The following is a 24,976-nucleotide window of genomic DNA, read 5'->3' as shown; positions in this document are numbered from 1 at the left end:
GAGAAACTGCTCAAAGAATCAGAGGTGCCACAGGGAGCAGAAATGCCAGGTCAAACAGATAATATGGGAACACACTACTGGTTTAAACAACTGATTTTAAAGTAGATATAACTGATTTTAATGTTTGTATATATTTATAATTATCTTATGTCCCGGCATGGAATGCTTGCAGTATATATGTTGTGCTCTGCCCTGAGTCCCGTTCGGGGTGAGAAGGGTGAAATATAAATATTTTAAATAAAATAAAATAAATAAATAAATACTACTGCTGCCCACCGAGGATCTTAAAAACAGAAAATGAAATCAAGAAGAGAACCAGAAATGTGTGGAACTAATTGGACTTTTTCTTCATCCAGAACACAGCTGTACATGCAGATAACAAAACAGAAAATATTTCCAAATACATTTTCAAAACTGTAATTAAGAACCAAAAGAAGAACTGAGTTTGCTTAGGTCACTGATCCTGATGTGGCTGCTGTAAGAAAATGCAGTTTTATTTACGAGGCACACATTGTCTGTGCCCCTGTTGTAGCGTAAAATTATATGGTGTATGTGCACAGCAGGGAATTTGGTGACACAGTAACTATGATGGCAGGATATACCCTAGTGGGCTGGGAGGATGATGCATTTTCCTCAACCACTGGAAGATGCCAAACCTACAACAGATCTTTCCATATTCTAGCACATAATAACACTTATAAAGTATATTTATACAACAAATTAAATTAGGGCATACAGAATAAGCAGATTATATAACACCAGGTGAGAAGCAGCTGCTATATGTGGATGTGAAATGTAGGGATTTCCTTACTCATGAACTCTGGCCATGATGCTATCAATTTCTATCTATACATAAAGAGGGAGGGAGGCCAAGAACATCCAACATGATCTAACTTAATTTTAAAAGAGCCAATTTAGTTGAAAGGGACATTAGTTATAAAACAGGTATAAAGGTTTGTAAGCAAAAGTTCAGAAGATGCAAACTGACAGAACAACAATAATGTTGGCCACAAATAAGACTGCATGTGGAAAATGTCAAAGGATGGTGCCAAGAAAACTTAAAAAGAAGCAAAAATCTTCCCCAACTGAAGAAAAACTGAGGTGCGGGGAAATCATGGGCTTTCACAAAATGTGCAAATTACTAAGGTACAGAATCACTCTGAAATGAAAATTATTGAAGACATAAACATAGTGAAAACATTTGGTAGGGAGGTGGCAAGCCCTTTGAATGATAAAAGTGTTAAATCATTTCTGAAGGCAAACAGGAAGGCTGTAGTGAAGCTAAATTAATCAATTTCATCAGCTTTTGCGGTAGAAGACATTGGAAAGATACCAAGATCTGGCCCATTGTTCTCAGATACAAATAATGCTTTCTGACCTGACAAACTAACAAGTGTCTGTGTCTTGCAGACTTTGACATGGAAATGTATACTGCCATTTTTTAAAAGAAAGAATATTTTATGTATAGAAACAAATTAAGAAAGAAATGCAAATCCACTTATTAAGAAGGATTCAGCATGATGTCATAAAATTACAAAACCTACCATCAATTCAACCACCATGTCAGAAAAGATAAAATTATTACAGGTATTAGAAAACACTGAACATGGCTTCTGCAATAAATGTGCTCTCTTGTCATAATGATAAAAATGTGTGTCATCACATGTGTAGATTTATGGGAAGAAGGTTGCTCCAATAGATATGGACTGCATTCAGAATTAGCAGCACAGCTTGATTGTTACCAGCAGGACATGCCCCAAGTCTGTATGCTTATTCCACTCTTCTGAGAGGAAGTTAGAAGCTTGTGATCACATAGTAGTAACTGCGGTTTGCTATTGTATTTAACCTTTGTAAACTATGGTTTACACACAGCAAAATCTCAAATGACAATCAAATCACACATCTGCCAGGTTCATACTTAAGTTTGCTATAAACCAGGAACAGGAGCTTCCAATATACCCCTTGCACATACTGAGAAAGGTACTGAGCAGGAGCCTTGCTAATGCTTTTGATGATAAAACACACTTACCATTACACCTGAATGCAGACTTTTGTTAGAGAATTTGAAAACACTTCTGACAAAACTCTTCAAATAAATTTGGAAATTACGGTTGTAAATTGCTTTGTAGGGGTTGGAAAAGAATGTAAATAGAAAATGTTCATGCAGAGTAGAGGTGGAAACCATATACCCCTCCTCATAATATTGGATTACAGCTCTCAGCACTCATCGCTATTGGCAGTGCAAGTTGGAATGTTGGGAGTTGTAGCCCAACATTTCCCGGAGGGATGCATGATTTCTATTTCTGATACAGAAAAAACAAGCACTTGGGTCTAGATATTTGTTTGCCAATATATTAACTTGTTCATAACTTATAATCAGGAATTGATAGCAATGCAACCAGGTTTGAAAAACATACCTGATTAATTTAGCATAGGGAAACTTAAATAAGACTAGTGACTTTCTAAAGGATATTTCCAAACTTGGCGGATGAGTAACATAACACATGAGATGCAACATATTTGCAAAGCGATATGGACAACAAAATGTATCATATGTATGTGTGTGTGTATGTGTTGATGAGGCTTTACTCAGGAAAACAGGGTTTGAAGCTTTCTTAAGCGTCAGCTTAGTGTAAAGTAAAAACAAATGTACTGATTACTAGAAATCACTAGAAGAAGATAAAGCTTCCAAAATAATAATTCCTTCATATTAAACTCAACAAAGCATCATGAGCATCAACCACCATCACAATCCAGGAATTAAAGCATCCTTTTTACAAGAATGCTGGAATATACTTGAGGTTTTTAGGGTCATAAAAAAGATGAAAGGAGATGGAACACAGAATACCATAGAGACATTTATCTAAAATGTTTATACCATCTCTCTACAGATGGTCACCCATCTTGAGTATTTTAATTCAAAGTGTCACACAGTTTTATTATTTGAAACTCTTAATGTCATGGAACATGGCTATTTTTATGATCTATCTTCTGCTGTACAGATATACTTCAGTACTAAGGTCTTCCTTGAAGGTGGTTTTCCATGATCTCCTGCTCAACTGAGGTGAATAGTCATTGAGAACAGCCTTTTGGCAATGTCACCTTAGGTCTGAAATTCCTTTACAGCTGTGGTTCTTAACTTGTAAGTCCCTAGGTGTTTTGGCCTATAACTCACAGAAATCCCAGCCAGTTTACCAGCTGTTAAGATTTCCAGGAGTTGAAAGCTAAAACATCTGGGGACCCACAGTTTGAGAACCACTGCTTTACAGAGAAAGTTTTCTTTGCACTGAACATTGGTTTCTTTGGAACCAGGTGAAGATCTTTGCATCTGTCCAAACTGGGAGATTCTAAAACCTTTGGTCAAAAAAAAAAAAAAAAGCTGGCAAGGGCATGAATAAAGTGATGATAGTACAAACACCCACTGTGTGAAGATCTGCAATTTCAGTTATGCATACTGGTATTAAGCAATAATGACTACAAATATGCAATTTATTCCTGGAACACAGTAAGGCAACTGATAAAAATAAGTGATTAAATATTTAACCATCATTTCTACTCTGGAATAAAAATCAGGTGAAACACGGAGGCCTCATGAGGCAAAAGAAGCAGATTTCAAAAACTGCTCACTTTGTTTATGTTGAACCAGAGCTGAATTTCATTTATGGCTGGCTATGCTCACCAGAAAATACTTCAGAGAAGATGAAGGACACTGCAAAAGGCATTAACTGTCTACTGGGAAACAGCCAATAAAAGGGACAAAGAATCATGGCCAACTCTCTGTACGCTCAATAAAATAGACAGATCTCTTCTGCCACTTCCATTATTAAAGGACCATAGCCCTCATACATTCTGAGATTGTCAAAGATTTCCTTCATATGATCTTAGAGAAGTCCACAATAATGTTTAGCTGTCGCAACATCAACTTTGATTTATGGCAGCCCTATAACAGGCTGAGCTCCAACTCATGAACAGCCCTGCACAAGTCTTGCACAGGCCTTGGCATCCTTGAGTTATTCTATCTAATTGGGTTGTGGTCTTCCTCTTCCTCTTATGCCTTCCACCTTGCCAAACATTATGGTCTTTCCTAGTCAGTCTCTTCTCATAAGAAAAAAATAGCCACTTTGGTTTTTAGACAAAATTCAGACTTCTAGAGAGTTCAGGCTACAATAATACCCTCATATTTTTTTTCTTTGAAACAGCACAAATAAAGTGCTCTGAGGAATTACATTTCAATAAAAACAATTGCTTTAAAACCATACATGGTCCTTATTTCTGTAAACATGATTTCTAGTAACATATTTTAATCTCATCAAGGTACATCTCTATGTCAAGGTGGGAATAATAGCAGTGCAAAGGGGAAACTGAGATGCTATAATTATAGTGACTATGAAGACCTCAGACTTTAGTATGCAAGAATATATTCTAGGAGTAAAAGGTCAGCACAAGGAGATTCCGATAGAAAAATATTCTTCACAAGCATCATGTTTTCATTTTCATTTATGCCCCAGGCTGCCTCTGAAGTATGTTTGCTATTTCTTTATTGTTACCTTACATTGACATCTTACCTATTGGACAAATTACGTTTTTTAACCAGAGGAACATGGAAAGAAGCCCGGACCTACTCACCGTTTCATCCGTGCAGATGGAGTGCACCTGTGTTCCAAACATAACAGATGTAAAGATGAGAAAGAGGAGAGCCTCAAAACACAGGAGAATAAGTAGGATCACAGTAGTCGGTGGAGAGAAAGAACTGCACTCTGCAAAAACAGAACACAGCAAAGCACTGAATGCTTTAGACTGAGGTGGTGAGCCACATATGGTTCCTGAACTCTACTTTTATAATTTCTGAAGACTCTACCCTGTTCTCCCACTCTCCAATTTAAAAGAAAGCACAAACTTGAATGGATAGTCCTCCCAACTGTGCAAAGATACCCCAACCCCAAACAGAAAGCTTCCATAACTCTTCCCAATGTATCAATTTTTACTGGAGTCCTTCACAAAATGGAAAATGATGCAACATTACTTCTGGTCACCTTTTTGGGAAGGATTTGGATAAATACAGAAGTACAACACTGTTGGAGAGTTCAGCATACAAGGGAAGTTGCTCCCTGGCTTGCATGCAGTTGAGCACCAGTGTTTTGGACAGAAACAGCTTAATATTTAAATATTCAAAATGGAAAGGAGAATTGCACTCAAGATTATTACATATATAATATGGCATGTCTATACTATATATCTCCCCATTTTTGTTCCAATAGGAATAGGAATGATATGACACACAGGCTTCCATCTGTAACCTCAATCTATAGATCAAAACAAATGGAAATCAAGACTAGTTTGGTTTGCTTGCATCTGCATGTATAGAATGTTCATCATAAAGGAGTCAAAGTTGCAGTAAGTATAGAGGTGGTAAAACAGAATGCAAAAGGCCCTCCCTGTTTTAGGGAAAAAACAGATAATTCAAAAATATCCAAAATACACCTGGTCTCTCTAAATCGTGAAGGAGACAGCACTTCCATACTGTTTGCTGCCTATTCCAAATTGTTTTAAGCTGGAAACTATTGTTCTTTCAAATCCAAAAGTGAAATCCAGTATACTTCTTAGTCTGGCAAAAGGCCTCTCCTGGGGTTCCCTTGGACAGTTTAAGTTGGACCCCTCAAAAGTAATAAAAGCCACGAGCTTTGATTTTGGTACTGTTTTAATTCGACAGGATGGTTGCCTGGAAGCACTATTTTTGAGATGCTCTGGTTCTTCAAAGTGTAGGGAGCGGAAAAGTGCAGAACCAGGGCTGGTTTTATACCCTGCCAACATTTTATTTTGTGACATCTTTCATGTCCCCAAGCCATTTTAGGCCAGGGAGGCCTTTTTCCTAACAGAAAGTGAATCAAAATTTGACTTCAGAATCACCATTATAAAACAAGCTCCTCTTGTTTTACAATGACAAAATTGCTCCTAATAGCCGAGGGGGTATAGGGGCAAACAATTTTGAATTTTGGTAGCGCTGTGTTCTCCAAGTTCTCTGGAGAGGAGCCCAATGCAGCCTCCTTCCACTGATAGCTGCCCACCATCCCAGAGGACCATTTCCAGAATATAGTGGTCTTTTTATGTTTATTGCTGGGTTTATTACCTTATTTCCATGATTTGGTATGACACAGGTATCCAACACTTTAAATATATTTTTACATGAAAAATTGGGATATATATAATATATTCATAGCATGTTGAAAAGAGGTCATAATGAATGATGACTTGAATTGTTAATTTAAAAAAGACTGAGAAACTACAAGGACGAACACACTACTACCCACAACCCTCCAGAGGTGATGTATGCCATAGCTACATCATTATAGATTTCCAGTGGTAGCAGAGTTTGTGTGTAAAAATGGTGGCAGCCACATGGAGTCCAGAGACTGTGTGTTGCTACATTGATCTAAGATAATAGCTATAATTATAATGCAACTGATGTATATGAAATGTGATTTCTCAAGCAAATACTAACTATAGAAGCTTAGCTATATACACAGTTGCAATAGAATGAGACCAAATTCTGTAGGGTTCGATACTATACAACTGTGATAAAACTTGAAGAAGGCAAATATGCAATGAAGCCCAAGAAGTTATTCTTTCCCACAGATTTTATCCATTTTGAAAGAAAACAATGTATTCCCTGTAAGTCAGAAAATGTTACATTTGTCAGTACTCACTTGTCCAGTCTTCTTCAAAACAATGCAAGAAGTGAAATCCAACCATTATCAGGGCATGCAGAGAAATCAGTGCTATATACATCTGAAACAAAGTATGAGTTTTGATCTTTTAAATTATACAGCTTTGAAAATGATGTCATTCTGTCCACAATCGCACTGCATGGACAAAACGTCTAATGTTGTGAGTGAGAAGAATTGTTTTCAGGACATTAGTCAAAAGATTCAACCAAGGAATAAAATCACTAGGTAACATATTTTATTTATTGAGTCATATATGTAGCACAAAAATTTAGCAATGTGATCTTTCTCTACTTTCTAGCTTTCGATTCCTCCACAGAATCAGGTTTACTATCAGACCAAAGCAGCATATTTTTCAATATAATTTTCATCTATGCTAGTGCTATTTAGGTAAGAGGAAGAATCGCAGACTATTCTACACACACACACACACCACTTTGTTCCCAAGAGTAAAAGGCAACTTCTTTTTGAGCTAATATGTATACATTGGGTTGGTAGGCATGTACCATATATGCTCAAGGCACCTAATTTTTTCACAAAACTGGGAAAACTTATTGACTCGGGTAGACGACAAGGACGGGAAATGCAAAAATAAAAAATAAAAATAGATACCAATAAAATTACATTAATTGAAGCATCAGTAATTAAATGTTTTTGAATATTTACATAAAACTGTAGTTTAAGATAATAAGCCTTTAATAAATAAGACTGTCCAACTCTGATTACCTATATACTCGAGTATAAGTTGACCCAAATATAAGCTGGCTCAAGTTTAAGATGAGGGGGGCTTTTTCAGCCCTAAAAAGGACTGAAAAACTCTGCTTATACTCGAGTATATATGGTAAGTTGGACAATACTGTGCCATGACATCTCAAACTATACTGCACCATACAATAGTTTATATTCCAATTCTATGCAGTCATGTTATGCACAGTGTGGGACTGTTCCTCCAAGATAATAGATTGAACAAATCTCTCACTGTCAGCCACATTTTGTTTAAATAGAAGAACCATCTTTAAAGTGGCTGCTTCTACCGAAGATAATCTTATGTCACACCATATTCTTCCCTCCAGCAGTTTGCCTCTGCAACTCTGTCATGTTTTTATTTGCAGAAATAATTTAGTAGAACTAGCTCACTCGCTCTTTTTCTCTGAAGAACAAGCCAAAGATCTAAAGAGTTTAACATCAGTTGCCAATTTTTAGCTGAAGCAGAAATCCAAGACAAGCACTCAGGACAGACAGATATTATTCTAGCCATTATGATTCAAAATTCCTTATCTTCTATCTCATCTGCTAAATTACTTCAGGCAGAGAATGAATAGACCTAGTGGAATATGCCCAGTGGAAAGCTACCTGGAATAAACTAACTCAACAAGGGGTCAATTTTCTTCCATTAATTATACTACATGCCATGAGATAACAGCAATTTCCCATCCAAATTAGATTAAAAGTTTTAAAATAGAACTACTGATAATGTTAGAAAATCTTAGCGGAACAGAGATACAACTTGAAAATTCCAAAGGCATTCCAATCTGACCCTGTCTGCCAAGCAGTCAAGTCTTAATGCCAGCCAAGTTTTTCCTTCTCAAACCAGATCATACTTGACCAGAGAAGGTGAAGCAAAAGTCTCCAGCCAACCAAAATAAACATAGTGTTTTTAAATAAAAACCAAAGAGGTGTCCATGGTGGTGGGACTACCAGGCAACTTTGCTAACAGCAGAAAGATACAGCTGGATGTAAAGCAAAATTGAGTAACAAATGAAATAAGATAGGCTTCATGACTTTCAAAATAATACAGTGATACATGGAATAAAGAAAGCAGCTGATAATTACTCCCAAGAGTGTGGTTTGATTCCTTAATTACTTTATCTCAAACATTTTGCAATGTCAATAAAGTGTTTTTGTTTCCCCAGGAATATTGCACTATAATTATTTCAGTGGGCAAAGAAAACAACACAAACAAATCCTACTTGAAGGCCCCTGTTTGAACTACTTCATAACAAATTCATTTGGTGAACTACTTACTGTAAACAGTACAAAGTACTTTTGGTTGTTCTCTCCTACACAGTTGTTAACCCATGGACAGTGGTGATCCATTTTTCGTATACATCTCTTACAAACACTAAAAGAAGAACAAAAATATGTATGCAATACATTGCAATAAAATCCTAACAATTATCCAATCTACCTCTTACTGTTATTAGATTATAGAGAAAACACTTTCTCTTTTTCCAAAAGCTGCTTTCAAGTGACTTAAACTGAGGTCATACCGTTGTAGATGCTTAGCATTATTCATAATTGAAGAAACATAAACTGGATTTGGAGCAGCATTAATAAGTGATAAACTATTGCCATATTGTCAGCCAACTCAGACACTCTTGTTTTGACTACAATTATATGAGCACAGCTCATTTCAGAAGCTTCATCTGATTTATGTTTGTTCAAAATCTTACCATATGAGAAAATTTTCTTCTTTTTGAGAAAATAAGGCCTGTTTGAAGTGCAATTAACTGTCATACCATCATTTCAAGTTAGAAGTGCTCTCAGGAACTGGATCTATGACAACTGCATTAACCTACACCCTGCAGTTTCTTGTTTTTCTCCTTCCAGCTATAAAAAACCATAATCTAAAAAGAAAGTGGGGAGGACTGCAGGGCATGTTCCAATTTCCACTAATTTAGTTTTTATTGTGATGGCACATACTTGGCTCCAAGTCAAAAGCTGATGATTTCTGTAAAGAGACTGTTAGATTTACCTTGGGGTGGGCTTTTTTGGTATCTTTTTCATTCAACTGCCTTCATGTTTATCTACTCAAGCATTATTAGAGCATACTTTCTTATATGCACTTAAATAATCAGTCACAACACGCATTTTTAAAAATAACTTGAGAACTAATGGCCACCAGTTTGACTTTCTGCATGGGTTTGTGGACTTACAACCTGTTTTATGGGCAGATCTACTCAAAGAAATGGTGGCATAAAGAAACTGACACAAACCCTGACCATTCAGAATGTATGAACTTGGCCTCTGATTCAAATGAGAGATGCTGGCATTACATGCCTACTTTGTTCCTATTTTAAACAGTAATACATGTTCTATGCCTTCTGACTTCATGCCAAACTATCAAAGAGATTTCTAGAGTTGAGAAAGTGTGACTTGATCAAGATCATCCAACGGGTTTGCATGGCCGAGTGAGGAATTAAACCCTGGTCTCCAAAATCATAATCCAATGCTCAAATCACTACACCAAACCAGCTTTCAGCATGTTGCATACAGGAAATCTAAAAAGCAGTTAAATAGAGTATTAGAGTTGGAAGAGATCACATGGGCCATCCAGTCCAACCCCTTTTCACAATCAAAGCACCCCGACAGATGGCCATCCAGCCTCTGTTTAAAAGCTTCCAAAGAAGGAGCTTCCACCACACTTTGAGGAAGTGAAATATATGAAAGTCTGTAGAAAGCATGGCTGTGGGGCCTATTATGTGGCCACCCCCAGCATCCACCCAATTATGCAGAACTTCCAGAACAACTAAAGCAGAGGCAGGCAACTTTACTGAGCCATCCTGGTCAAAATCATTATTTCCCTGCTACCTGTTTTCTCTACTTCCTTACACATAGAGCAACACAGGGAAGTATGAGAATCACAGATTACCTACATGGTATAGATATAAATGCATGTGGGTTTCTATTTTAAAATGTCTTAAGTCATGGACAAGAGAACCATGCCAAAACCCAGTTCTACATGGAGTTAGGAACAAAAAGTATGATCAACAAAGCAGAGATTTCCTTCATGAGCAAACTAAATATTGGAAAGGCATATCAAGCTACCATCTGATATCAGTTGGGAGTATGTTATAATGAATGTCAATAACATTCCTCCAAGCATCAAGCATCAAGATATGTTGGAAAATCATTATGTCCGTGTATCAATTATATAAGAAAAAGTGCTTAGATCATCACAACTGACAAGAAATAAGATATCTGTATACTAGCTTTGTGCAGTTCCCAACCCAAGTCTCAGGAAAAACCAATTCACTTGTCACCAGTTGTGATGACTCATGGGCCTTGTAGTCCTGCTCATGACATTGTAATGCCTGATGAAGAAGAAAACTTGGGTTTTTTACCTTCCCAGTCAGAACTGGAATCTTCTCAGCCAGATCTTTCCCAGGCAGATCTGGGAACCTTGCACCTGCAAGAAAGTTGTGTCCCAGAAGTATGTCAAACAAACCCTGAGCCTACATCTCCCGTGTTCTCTCGCCATGAGTTTTGTAAACAACAGAGGGGTTTGGAAGCAGCCTCGCGCAGGAGTGCGAGAATAATTGCTAAGAATTTGCCAATTAAGCCTGCTTTCCATGAGAATCTTTAAGGAGTCAAACATCTGGTTTCAGAGATTAGCTTTCGTTTCTGGTTCCCAGAGAACTGCTCTCGGCGGGAAAGTTAGACTCTATATAGGTGTTTTACCCGCGGAGTAACTTTGCGGAGTCAATTCGTCAGCCTCCGGAGCGAGTTGTGTCTGGACAGCGCGCTCCGATTCAAGCCTCGTTCCTGCTCAAGCCTTGCCTTGTTTCCAGCCTTCGCTCCTGGTTCCCAGCCTTTGTTTACCTACGGACCTTGCCTTGTTTCCCAGGACTAAACCTTGCCTTGTTTCACGGATTTTACCAAGTTATTCCACGGACCTTGTTCTTGTTCCTCGTTACCTTGTTCCACGTTTCAAGCCTTGTTTTCAAGTATCAAGTTATTTTCTAGCCTTGCTCAAGTTCATGGACTAAAGGACCTTGTCATCTCCCCTCACTTTGCCTGGCAAAGTGAGTGTTTCGGTTATTGGATTACAACTTTGGACCTTAATATTTCATATTGGACATTGTTTACTTGGACTAATTTTGACCTTTCCTGAAAGGTCTGCTTCTGGACTATTTCATACACTTGCTTTTATTTACTTTATATATTTCCTTAATAAAGATATTAGATAGAATCTGGCCTCTGCGTATGGTTATTGGTGCTCTGTAGCCTGGGTCGTGACAGTTTGACTCCGCCACCCTAAGCACCAATTAACCTCGGCCAGAATGTCTACCGGAGCCGGACCTGGGCCGAGCGGCCAGCCGATTACCTACACCATCGACAAGGATGAGGTGGACCGAATCCGTGATAAGCTCAATGCACAAGATGGGGAAATAAAGGGTTTGAAGGAACGCGGAATCCGTCTTCCGGCCATGGCGTTGCCAACCAAGTTTACTGGAGAAGCTTCTAAGGTTCATGTTTTCCGTCGCCAATGCCAAGCTTATCTAGAGGCCCGTGATGCCGAGTTTCCCCAGGAAGACATCAAGGTGGCGTGGATTTACAGTCTCCTAGACGGGCCAGCGGCTAACTGGGCGACGGCTCTGTTCGACCAAGCCTCCCCACATCTAAGGTCAGCGCAACATTTCTTGGACCACCTTAAGGCGACCTGGGGAATCGAGGACAATTTGGAGGCAGCCGGGCACAAACTCCGCCGCCTCTTCCAAGGAGACAGACCCATGTCTCAGTACATAGCCGAGTTCCGAGTGCTGGCCCACAACACCGGCTGGAACGATGTTGCCCTCAGAGGACAATTTCGGGAGGGTCTCAACATTGAAATGCTGGAGGAAATCTCCAAGGTGGATCCTCCCCAAACGCTGGAAGCACTCATCGATCAATGTTTACGGGCTGAAGTCATGATTGCCAACAGGAAACAGTGGGTCCGAGGCCAGGGCGGTAGAGCTGGGGCAAAACCCCCCGCTCCCGCCAGCGTTCAGCCGCGTCCAGTGTGGAGACCCCCACCACCATCCCCATACCCCAGAGGGAGCGAGGAGGTGCCGATGCAGTTGGGCAATGTGCGTCCCAGATTAGATGCCGCCGAGAAGGCCCGCCGCCAACGCCTAAATCTCTGTTGGTATTGCGGGAATGGGGGCCACTTCGCCAGAGAGTGCCCAGCCAAAGGGAAGCCCGCCGCCCGTCTTGCGGCGGCGTCCTCCACGGAGACGAAGGCGTCTGAGGCGGCTGGCGCACAGCCGGCGGGGGAAGCCAACGACCGGGCGTAAAGAGGCTCGCCAACCCGGTCAAGAAACCCATTCAAGAGCCGCCAACCGGGGTCCTGTTCCTTCTAGTGGTCACCTTATGGTCAGCAAAAAAGGGACCCGTCATGATCCACGCCATGATAGACTCTGGAGCTACCAACAATTTCATTGATAGAGAGTATGCCGACTCTCTGGGATTACAATATCATGACTTCACGAATGCCCGTGTGGTGCAAGCCATCGATGGCCGCCCTCTCAAGACGGGCCCCGTAAACCAGTGGTCGGAACCCACCAGGATGTGGATAAGGGAACATATGGAAGAGATTTCCTTCTTTGTTACTGAGGTTCCCCATTTCCCTGTGATTTTGGGGATTCCATGGCTGACACTTCACGACCCAAGCATCTCCTGGTCCAACAGAGAACTGCAGTTTGCTTCAAAGTACTGCCAAAACCATTGCCTCGTAGCCAAGGTCTGCCATGCCACAGACACCGAGCCCATTATCACCTTGCCAAAGAAGTACTCCGAGTATTGGGATGTATTCAATGAAAAAGAAGCCGAAAAATTACCCCCACATAGACCTTATGACTGTGCCATTGACTTGGTGGAGGGGGCCCCGATCCCGCGAGGGCATCTTTACTCCCTGACTGAACCAGAGCAAGAAGCTCTCAGGGAATTCATAGAGACAAACCTCCGCAAGGGATTCATCATAGAATCATAGAATCATAGAATAGTAGAGTTGGAAGAGACCTCAAGGGCCATCTAGTCCAACCCCCCGCTAAGAAGCAGGAAATCGCATTCAAAGCACCCCCGACAGATGGCCATCCAGCCTCTGCTTAAAAGCTTCCAAAGAAGGTGCCTCCACCACATTCCGGGGGAGAGAGTTCCACTGCCGAACAGCCCTCACAGTGAGGAAGTTCTTCCTGATGTTCAGGTGGAATCTCCTTTCCTGTAGTTTGAAGCCATTGTTCCGTGTCCTAGTCTGCAGGGCAGCAGAAAATAAGCTTGCTCCCTCCTCCCTATGACTTCCCCTCACATATTTGTACATGGCTATCATGTCTCCTCTCAGCCTTCTCTTCTGCAGGCTAAACATGCCCAGCTCTTTAAGCCTCTCCTCATAGGGCTTGTTCTCCAGACCCTTAATCATTTTAGTTGCATCAGACCCTCTCAATCCCCAGCCGCCTCCCCAGTGATGTTTGTGAAGAAGAAGTCAGGGGAATTACGCTTGGTGGTGGACTACAGAGCATTGAATAATATCACCAAGCGGAACAGCTATCCCCTGCCCTTAATCTCGGATCTACTAGACCGACTTCGAGGAGCCAAGGTTTACACCAAGCTGGATCTTCGGGGAGCTTACAACTTAGTTCGCATCAGAGAAGGGGACGAGTGGAAGACCGCCTTCCAGACTAAATTCGGATTATTCGAGTCCCGAGTTATGAATTATGGATTATGCGGAGCTCCCGCAACGTTCCAGCATTTTGTCAATGACATTTTCCAGGACTATCTAGATAGGTTCTTGATAATCTACCTGGACGATTTTTTGGTGTTTTCTAGATCACAATCAGAACATGAGAACCACGTCAAAATGGTGTTACAACGATTGCGGGATCATGGACTTTATGCCAAGCTGGAAAAATGCGCTTTTGATCTACAAGAGGTAGATTTCCTTGGATACCGTATCTCGCCTCTAGGGCTCTCCATGGATCCAGCCAAGGTTTCAGCAGTATTGGAATGGCGGGCGCCAACTAACAAGAAGGAGGTGCAGCGATTCTTGGGGTTCGCGAACTATTACCGCAAGTTCATTCCAGATTTTGCCCGCTGGTCTGACCCAATCACTAGCTGCATCCGTGGAAAACAGCCCTTCCGCTGGACTGATCAAGCAGAGAAAGGGTTCCAGCAACTAAAGAAATTATTCACATCCCAGCCAATCCTTCAGCATCCAGATCCTGAAACCCTTTTTGTGGTGCAAGCGGACGCCTCTGATGTGGCAATTGGGGCTGTGCTCCTACAACCGGTGGGAGATCATCTTCATCCTTGTGCCTATTATTCTCGTCAACTAACCGCACCAGAGAGGAACTATACCATTTGGGAAAAAGAACTATTAGCCATAAAGGCAGCTTTTGAAACTTGGAGACATTGGCTAGAAGGGGCCAAATTTCCCATTGAAGTCCACACTGATCATCGGAATCTAGAACATCTAAGAACTGCCCGCAAGCTAAATCAGAGGCAGCAACGTTGGGCTTTATTCTTTGAACGTTTCAACTTCCAGATTCATTATGTGACCCCAGCCCAAACCAAGCAAGCAGACGCCCTGTCACGTAAACCGGAATACGCTGCAGGACGCAAGGAGACCTTTGAATCCCAACTACTACAACCCGAGAACTTTGCCACGCTCACAGTGGGGAACACCAAATCCACTCCCATTGATTCAACTCCCTCTACTCCAGGACCCATCTGTGCTCAAGAAATCAGGGCTAGTCAGCAAGCAGATGCCTGGGCGCAGGACCAACTTCGTCAAGGTCTGCATTTTCCCTTTTCGCTTAAAGATGGACTGCTTTGCTATAGAAATCATGTTTATATCCCACCCGGACCGGGCAGGGAAAAAGCACTTCGTCTGTGTCATGACTGCAAACCAGCAGGGCATTTCGGACTATTTAAAACCATGCATTTGATCCTAAGAGATTTCTGGTGGCCCAAGATCCGCAAAGATGTGGAGAAATATGTCAACACCTGCCCAGTATGCCAGCGCTCCAAGATAAGAAGGGAGAAGCCCTCAGGGCTTCTACACCCCCTTCCTACCCCATCTCGCCCATGGGAAATAATTTCTGCGGATTTTATCACTGACTTACCACCTTCCTGTGGATTCACCACGATCCTAGTGGTGGTGGACCTTTTCACCAAGTTAGCCCATTTCATTCCCTGTGAAGGCCTTCCCACGGCCCAAGAGACTGCAGATTTATTCCTCCAACATGTTTTCAGACTACATGGATTGCCCAAGAGTTTGGTCACAGACCGTGGATCCCAATTCACCTCTCGTTTCTGGAAGGCACTACAAAAACTATTGGGCATAGACTCTCGTTTATCTTCAGCTCATCATCCCCAAACGGATGGGCAAACGGAGCGCACCAATGCCACTTTGGAACAGTACCTTCGCTGTTATGTAAACTACCAACAGGACAATTGGGCTTCTCTGTTACCACTGTCGGAGTTTGCCTACAACAATGGAGTCCAGGCTTCTACAAAAGAAACGCCGTTCTTTGCAAACTACGGCTTCCATCCACGTTTCTTTCCCCCTGTCATTGAAACTTCAGAAGTTCCCGCAGCAGAAGATTGGCTGCAGGAACTCACAGCGGTGCAACAACTTTTGCTCCAGCAACTGGAACAAGCCAAGGAGGACTATAAACGTCACGCGGACAAACATCGCCAGCCGGGCCCCGAAATCAAGGTAGGAGATCGGGTTTTTCTGTCCACTCGCTTTTTGCCCTCCCATCGCCCTTGCCGGAAGTTAGATGCCCGTTACATTGGCCCCTATCCAGTGGTGGCGCAATTAAACCCCGTGACTTTCAAACTCCAACTTCCGCGTTCAATGCGCATTCACCCAGTGTTTCACCGCTCCCTGCTCCTTCCGGCGGATGGTGTGCGGCCAGATGTAGACCGGCCGGCCCCCGTTCCTATTTTGGTGGATGGGGAGGACGAGTTCGAGGTTCAGGACATTTTGGATTCTCGCTTTCACCGCCGCCGCCTGCAATATCTCATTGACTGGGTGGGTTTTGGCCCTCAGGAACGCTCTTGGGAAGACGCCTCCACAGTCCATGCTCCTGATCTAACCCGTCGCTTCCATCAGACCTATCCCGCCAAGCCACGACCTCGCGCCTCGGGGAGAGAGTCCCAGTTTGGGAGGGGCCTTGAGGAGGGGGATAGTGTGATGACTCATGGGCCTTGTAGTCCTGCTCATGACATTGTAATGCCTGATGAAGAAGAAAACTTGGGTTTTTTACCTTCCCAGTCAGAACTGGAATCTTCTCAGCCAGATCTTTCCCAGGCAGATCTGGGAACCTTGCACCTGCAAGAAAGTTGTGTCCCAGAAGTATGTCAAACAAACCCTGAGCCTACATCTCCCGTGTTCTCTCGCCATGAGTTTTGTAAACAACAGAGGGGTTTGGAAGCAGCCTCGCGCAGGAGTGCGAGAATAATTGCTAAGAATTTGCCAATTAAGCCTGCTTTCCATGAGAATCTTTAAGGAGTCAAACATCTGGTTTCAGAGATTAGCTTTCGTTTCTGGTTCCCAGAGAACTGCTCTCGGCGGGAAAGTTAGACTCTATATAGGTGTTTTACCCGCGGAGTAACTTTGCGGAGTCAATTCGTCAGCCTCCGGAGCGAGTTGTGTCTGGACAGCGCGCTCCGATTCAAGCCTCGTTCCTGCTCAAGCCTTGCCTTGTTTCCAGCCTTCGCTCCTGGTTCCCAGCCTTTGTTTACCTACGGACCTTGCCTTGTTTCCCAGGACTAAACCTTGCCTTGTTTCACGGATTTTACCAAGTTATTCCACGGACCTTGTTCTTGTTCCTCGTTACCTTGTTCCACGTTTCAAGCCTTGTTTTCAAGTATCAAGTTATTTTCTAGCCTTGCTCAAGTTCATGGATTAAAGGACCTTGTCATCTCCCCTCACTTTGCCTGGCAAAGTGAGTGTTTCGGTTATTGGATTACAACTTTGGACCTTAATATTTCATATTGGACATTGTTTACTTGGACTAATTTTGACCTTTCCTGAAAGGTCTGCTTCTGGACTATTTCATACACTTGCTTTTATTTACTTTATATATTTCCTTAATAAAGATATTAGATAGAATCTGGCCTCTGCATATGGTTATTGGTGCTCTGTAGCCTGGGTCGTGACACCAGTATAAGCAAGCAGCAGCAGCAATAACAAGAAGAACAGTAACAGGAATGAATCTAGGAACTAAAATTTAACAAGCCCATGCTCTGCAATAAATTTGTAAAGCAGCCTCCAATTTCATACTAATATTTGTACGGGATATTATAAATTGTTCTTTTAGTCTTTTTATTTACACACTTTTCTTGCTTAGTCTGAAAAGAAAATAGCTGTTTTAACACTGATGTATCATATCAATTTTAAAATAAAGGATCCTTATAACAACAACAGTAATAATAATACCTGCAGTGGTGTGCTCTGTCTGGTTTGATACTACAGCATTTTGGACACTTGTAAACCACCTGTCCTGGCTTCAACTGTAAACTTTCGATGAATTCCTTTGTGGCATTACCTTTGGGCACAGCACCCTGGAAATGAAAATATGACATTTTCAGTCATTACAAAACCTATTAGGTCCCATTACAGAGGTGCTGTATATGGATGCATCTCCTAGAGGTTTTAAGGAAGCCAAAAAGTAAAACTGAAAGGTTGGTGTTAGTACCTTATTACTACAAGTTCAACATAAAACCTCAGGTGGGAAATGGAAGAATAACATTTAATGAATGTTTGCCACATGTATCAAAAACATAAGGAGAAAATATAATAACTATAGGAACACAGATGTAACCAAAATGGAACAGAAGAGCCCCCAGTTACAACTTCCATGAAGGGCATGGGGAAAGTGTGCCTCGTAGGTTTCACAGAGCAATTGAAAACCCAAGTACAACCACCAAAAAATTGTGTGTGTGGGGGGGGGGGGGGGGGATCAGGCTGATTTTTTAGTCATGTTTGGAAGCACTATTTGCATGAGTGTGACAGAGCTTTTTTCAGGTGTCATGCTCAGGTGTATCTAACCACTAAATGAAGGCCTGACCAATCCCCAGTATCTTCTCAGGGAAGCCCTCACATTTAAACACAAGCACTCACTAAAAGAAACTGAACTACCATGAAACAACTGACTACTTCTAAACAAATAATTGGAGTGTGCAGCAGTATAAGTTAAGATGGTAAAACACTTGGCTTTCCAGATTTTGATTTTGATGATTAAGGGTCTGGAGAACAAGCCCTATGAGGAGCGGCTTAAAGAGCTGGGCATGTTTAGCCTGCAGAAGAGAAGGCTGAGAGGAGACATGATAGCCATGTACAAATATGTGAAGGGAAGTCATAGGGAAGAGGGAGCAAGCTTGTTTTCTGCTGCCCTGCAGACTAGGACACGGAACAATGGCTTCAAACTACAGGAAAGGAGATTCCACCTGAACATCAGGAAGAACTTCCTCACTGTGAGAGCTGTTCGACAGTGGAACTCTCTCCCCGGGGCCGTGGTGGAGGCTCCTTCCGTGGAGGCTTTTAAGCAGAGGCTGGATGGCCATCTGTCGGGGGTGCTTTGAATGCGATTTCCTGCTTCTTAGCAGGGGGTTGGACTAGATGGCCCATGTGGTCTCTTCCAACTCTACTATTCTATGATTCTATGATTCTATGATTGCTACATCTCCCACCAGTCTAGCTTCATCTCCCACCAGTCTAGGTTGATGGGAATCCCAGTCCAATATCTAGAAGGTATAATATTCCTGATCTCTGAATTAGAAAGATCTAGTAGTTTAATTACTCTTTGGGTACAGAAACATTGGGTAAACTATTTGTTTATCTGCACTTTAAGCTTATGTTCTTTGGCAAATCTTAAGCCTTGAAACTCCTAAAATGCACTTTGATTAAATCTTATCATAGAATAAATCAATAATGCATGCAGAGCACTAATAAGAAAAGCTCAAATATTTTTTCTTCAAAGTACAATTTACTTGCAATTATACCTCTCTGAAGAGGGAGCACACACAACAGGTTTTTCCAGCTTTTCTGTTCTCCATGTCATGGCATGTCAGAAGCATTATCTATACTGTTGAGGAGAACAGAATGGAAAAATTTCCCTTTCTCCTCCTTTTGTATTCTCAGACTTATTCAGGAGATACCTGAAGATCACCCTATAGTTCCTTGACTGAACTATACTTAAAAAATCGCTTAACAAAAACCACTATGTATCAAAAATATAACATTTCTTCTTAGACAAGGAAGGCACATTTATACAAACCTTGCCATTCTATTGGCTCCTGAAATCATACCAAAGAACAAATGATGGCAGCTGGTTAATATATTTTCAGTGACAACACTTACCGGATCTGTTACCATTGCTCGCATATGTGAAGCCAGAGCCAGGAATGCCAAAGTGTTGAAAACTATTCCGTTGATCGCACTGTAGATATAGTCTCTTGATGGAAGCAGCATAACAAGGATGACTACAAAATCAGCATAGAAGACCAAAAACCAGGTGATGACTCCACAGGCAATACCACAGCCATCTCGGATAAACCACATGGTTCCCGAAGAACCGTTGTTGGGAGGTGGGACACACTTGTCCGGCTGGAGATATTCCGGTTTCCTTTCAATGTCTCTGAAGCGGTGGACTGGAGTAATCATCATAGACTATAATGTCCATTCTTGGATCTGAAAAATAGGTGTTGTTGGGGTTTTTTCTCCTCTCAATAGTATTCCACTTTACAAACTTAATTGAGGACTTTCTGTGATGACATGTAGCTCATGGAGGGAATTGTAACAAAGGGAAGACTGAAATAAAAGCAGGGTCAGTTATTGTGGATGAAGGGATTCAGCAAACCAAAACACCCTACTATCGATCACTTCTCGCTTTTCTTTTTTACTTAATTATCACTTCCCAACCTAATCACATTTTGGTATTTAAGGTTTAGAACTAAATTTGTAAGTTACTTTTGAACAAATGTAAGAAGGAAACTGTTCACTGAGTTCAATCAGGATGATATCATGGATATCTGCTAAATTACAAACATCAATGTGGAAAGACTTGATTCCGCATGAATAATACATTGTATACTAATATGCATTATTAAGGTGTGCATCTAACTGCCTTAGATCTCAAGTCCAACCAGAAAGGAAAAGGGTTATTCACATCTTCCTCTCTGTGTGTATGCATAGGTAAGAGAGAGAGAGAAAGGGGGGAGATCAGCACACTTTGTGTCGGGTTCAAAAACTCATTTAACAAGTTACACTGATTTAAAATGAAGTGTATTGCATCATTAGTTATGACAAGGCCATTAGAAAACTATGAGTTGGTTGGTAATATAATTATCACACCTCAAATTAAACTAGGCAATAAATAATGCTCAATGTCCACAACTTGGCTGACGCAAGAATGGATTACATTACGCCTAATAAATGCTTGACATATTTTGGTGCGATTTAAAGATGACAGGCATAAAAATTAGCATAAAAATGTTTATTTTAGCATCACATTGACTTTTGATCTATTTTTAACATACAGTATATACTCATGTATGTTGACCTCATGTACAAGTTGATGGCAGATTTTGGGGTCCAAAATTATGGATTTTGCTATGACTCTCGGCTAAGTTATGGGTCATTCCAGAGAGGAAAGCATCAATGCCACTTCAGGGGTCCACAGTCAACATTTCCCCACAATGACATTCAAAAAGGCCATGCTGGACAGAGTACAACAGGTAAGTGTTTCTTTTAGGTTTTCCTGGCAACAGATAAGTCATGCTTTCGCCACTCTATTCATAGAAGGGAATGGTTCCTTTTTAAATAAGAGTTAAGGTACGGTACTCATACTGACCTGTGCATAAGTTGTCTCAGGTTTTTTGCATTAATGTTTTTGACCAGAATTTCTAGACTTATACACGGGTATAAGCAGTGGTTCTTAAAGTGTGCTCTGCAGAGCCCTTGGGGCTCCGTGAAGGATATTGAGGGGCTCCGCGAAGCATACTGAGGGGCTCCATGCTTCCCCCTCCCCCTCCAAGCTTTCCCTCCTCTTTCATGCTCCTCCCTTGCTGCCAAAATCCTTTTTCCCTCGGGCCCCAAAGTCTTTTACCCCACCTTCTTCACCCCTAAAAGGCTTTTTTCCTTGCCCAAAAACTTTTTTACTCGCACCCCTCCCCGCCAAAAGCCTTTATCGCTCAGCTGCTTTGTCAAAAAACCCTTTCCCCCTGCCTCCCTTGCCCCAAAAAGCTTTTTCCCTCACCCCTCCAAGCCTTTTCCTCCCAGTCCCTCACCCCAAAAGCCTCTCTTTCCTTGCCCCCAAAAGCTTTTCCTTCATTCTCGCCTCCAAAAGCCTTTTTCCTTGTCTCCCTTGCCGCTAAAGTCTTTTTTCCTCACCTTCCTTGCCACCTAGATCATTTCCTCCTCACCTTCCTTGCTTTCAAAACCCTCATGCCCTCCCACTGCTCAGGGGGCACTTTGATTGTGCTTTTCCTGCATGGCAAAAGGGGGTTTTACTAGGTGGCCCCTGGAGTTTCCAATAAAATACTGTTATGTTTATATTGGTCAAAAAGTTTGCCTATGCATTATATATATACACATTCTATATAATATTATATATAAAAATTTATTGGGACCAACGAGAAACTTTTGCTTCAAAAAGGGCTCTGTGGCTGAAAATGTTTGAGAACCCATGGTATATAGAGTTGTTATGCACTGAATTTCTGAAAAACAGATATTTAAGTATCTGAAGTACTAAAATACCAATCCCTATATTATCTGAGTGCTATAGAAAATTTAAAATAACAAAACCAGCTATATTATTTGGGAAAATACTTTCAAATCATATCCATGCATAGGTTAGTCAATATTTGTTCTATGATTAAACTCTCAAATTAGGAACATTGGGGAATATGTATTTTTTCCTCCATAAATCCATAATCACAACATTCAACAGACTTAAACTACAACATTTCTAGTAGCCCTTGGGGAAAGCCATCAGCCTTGGTGACGGAAAACTCACTAATTCAGTTCACTCAGAATTATATATTCATCCTTCATCATGGACTTATCCTTGGTCCTTACTTCCACCAGGTATCCAGTGCTAACCAGGACTAATCTTCAGAAGATATTCCTTACTCCAACTCTGCAGGCCAACAGACCTGGCAATGCTTCAACACAGCTTTACCTGTTTCTGTAGTGACCAGAATTCCCTTTTTCTTAAGCTGACCCATCTAGACATCACATGGCTATTTTCTACCATTCCTTCCTATACTTAGTTATCTTACAGATAAGAAACAAAGCTTTATGGAATCCAATTTACAGTAATGGAAAAGTAATTTCTAATCTCTTGTCTTAGGGTCAGAATATTATATCTAAGGGGGAAAACCAAAAGCTAAATGGGGAAGCCTTTATAAAGACAATGAGGGAATCTAATTATTTCAAGCCTACCAAACATGTTTAACCAGACACAAGAGTTTGGAAAATAAAATGTCAGTATACATTATAGGGGAAGCAAAACCTCTTTAAATCACTGTCAACACAACCTAGTGTCTGCTTTTCATTTGACAGTGCTTCCCTAGTTATAGATAATCAACCATCTCACAGCATTTTTTTAAATGTCAGAGTGGCATTGCACAAACCATCTTATAATCAATCCTGTCAATACAGTATAGAAACAGTACTCACTCTATGATTGGAGGGCACATAAATTCAGTTCATGCCAGCTTTCCAATCCATTAAGATGGGATATTTGTTAGTCATCATTTATAAAAGTGTTATATGTATAGCCTGGAAACTAGCCAAGCTGGTTAAGGGATTTTGGAAGGTGTAGTCCCAAACCCTTGACTTTGAGAAACTCTGGTTTTTTGAGAATAAGCAAGAGCATGAGATTATGGCTACCTATCCTAAATCTGAAGGAAAGGCCAGGCTATAAGTAATGAATTTATAAATATGCACAACACATTAAAAGTCTTGTTTTATTAATGTTTTTAAAAAGGTAATAGGAGCCTTGGCAGAACTGCTAATCTTAGTACTTTGATCTTTGGAACAGTGTCGAGACAGTCACCATTGAATAGAGTGCTTGTGCCTTGGCAGATATCAAAATTTCAGTGGTATTTTGAAATTAAATGATCATAAAAGCCAAGATAGTTACTGAAAATAATGGAGGTTGCCTTAGCTTTCATCTAGCCAGGTAGGATAGTGTCACATTTTGTTACAGAATTCATTAGGCTTATAAGGTAGGCCTTTTCCAAGACTTGTTATTTGAAAAGTCACAAATAATGTACCCACATTTTCTTCACCTGCTACATATAAATTTCTTCTTTATTTAAAGAAATGACACACCTGGGGCTAAAACTGACCCAAAATATTTACTGCATTTTGCTGTTGGGACTACATTAATAATAATAACAAGTTTATTCTTATATCCCGCCACCATCTCCCCAAAGGGACTCGGGTAGCTTACAAGGGGACCAAGCCCAGCATAAGTAAGGATTACAAAGTTACATAATTAAAAACATATAAGAAATAAACAACATAATTAAAGGATTGTTGTGTGTTTTCTGGGCTGTATGGCCATGTTCCAGAAGTATTCTCTCCTGACGTTTCACCCACATCTATGGCAGGCATTCTCAGAGGTTGTGAGGTATAATATAATTAAAACAATTAAAACCGGAAAAGTAAAATATCATAAAAATATATGTTCTCAGGACAGTGTATTAGGGTGTCATAAAAAAGTTGCATAGTCAGATCGTGGCTCCCACCTGCTGAAATATATTAAGACAAAAATTTGTGATGTCATTCTGTAGTTAATGTACAGTTGATCCTTTAAATCCACAGATTCTGCATCCACAGATTCCACCATCCATGGCTTGAAAATGTTCTGGGAGGTACTTTTTTTTATAAAAAACACGCCATTTCATGACACAATTTTATATAGTGGGACTTGGTCTTCACAGGAGTAATGGAAATAAATCACAGTAGACACCAAAAGCCCACTGTACAATGCAGAGATGCTAGACCAGGTACCCAGATGCAAAACAATCCCTCTCCTGTTGGGAGAGATGTTGGCAGAAGAATATAACCTGGATATCTGCCTGTGCAAATATAAATTGCAATTTACTAAAATAGTGAAATGTTCTGTTCAGGAAGATGATAATATGCAATTATTTGCTTTATGAAATCAGTTCCCACTGATAGGAGCAGGAAAAGCTGTGGGGGATAGTAATTCATTTCACCTGCATTTCATGCATTTAATAAAATCATTGTGTATCAGAGGAAACTCTGAAATGGCTATTTCACAGTGACTGAGAATGATCACTGAACATGTGAGATATGGGGCTAGTTGCCAAAAGCTGCTCATAACCTTGAAGTCACTGATTCATCAAAATATTTATCAAGTTCAAGCATAATTGAACAACAGAATATGGAAATGACTCCACAAAGACATGGAAGATATACATTCTGCAGCCGGAATTCTAAAACTAAAGGTAGG

General features: G+C 40.9%; 1 protein-coding gene across 5 annotated transcripts in view; it reads right to left on the bottom strand.

Moving 5' to 3' along the window:
- zdhhc3 (zinc finger DHHC-type palmitoyltransferase 3) overlaps window positions 1–24,976 on the bottom strand; it is a 52,554-nt gene that overhangs the window by 14,163 nt on the left and 13,415 nt on the right. For 3 of the 5 annotated variants that reach the window (XM_062958003.1, XM_062958001.1, XM_062958005.1), the window contains 5 exons: window positions 19,849–20,298; window positions 17,926–18,050; window positions 8,748–8,844; window positions 6,705–6,786; window positions 4,627–4,757 (listed from right to left, as the gene is read on the bottom strand). In XM_062958003.1, the coding sequence (XP_062814073.1) occupies window positions 4,627–4,757; window positions 6,705–6,786; window positions 8,748–8,844; window positions 17,926–18,050; window positions 19,849–20,154 (741 nt within the window). In that variant the 5' untranslated portion in view covers window positions 20,155–20,298. The remainder of the gene's footprint in view (window positions 1–4,626; window positions 4,758–6,704; window positions 6,787–8,747; window positions 8,845–17,925; window positions 18,051–19,848; window positions 20,299–24,976) is intronic. The other 2 variants (XM_062958004.1, XM_062958002.1) reach the window with 1 other exon arrangement.

The sequence above is a fragment of the Anolis carolinensis genome, chromosome 6, assembly GCF_035594765.1.
Source record: "Anolis carolinensis isolate JA03-04 chromosome 6, rAnoCar3.1.pri, whole genome shotgun sequence".
Taxonomy (NCBI): Eukaryota; Metazoa; Chordata; class Lepidosauria; order Squamata; family Dactyloidae; genus Anolis; species Anolis carolinensis.
This window is presented reverse-complemented; position numbering and strand designations above follow the sequence as displayed.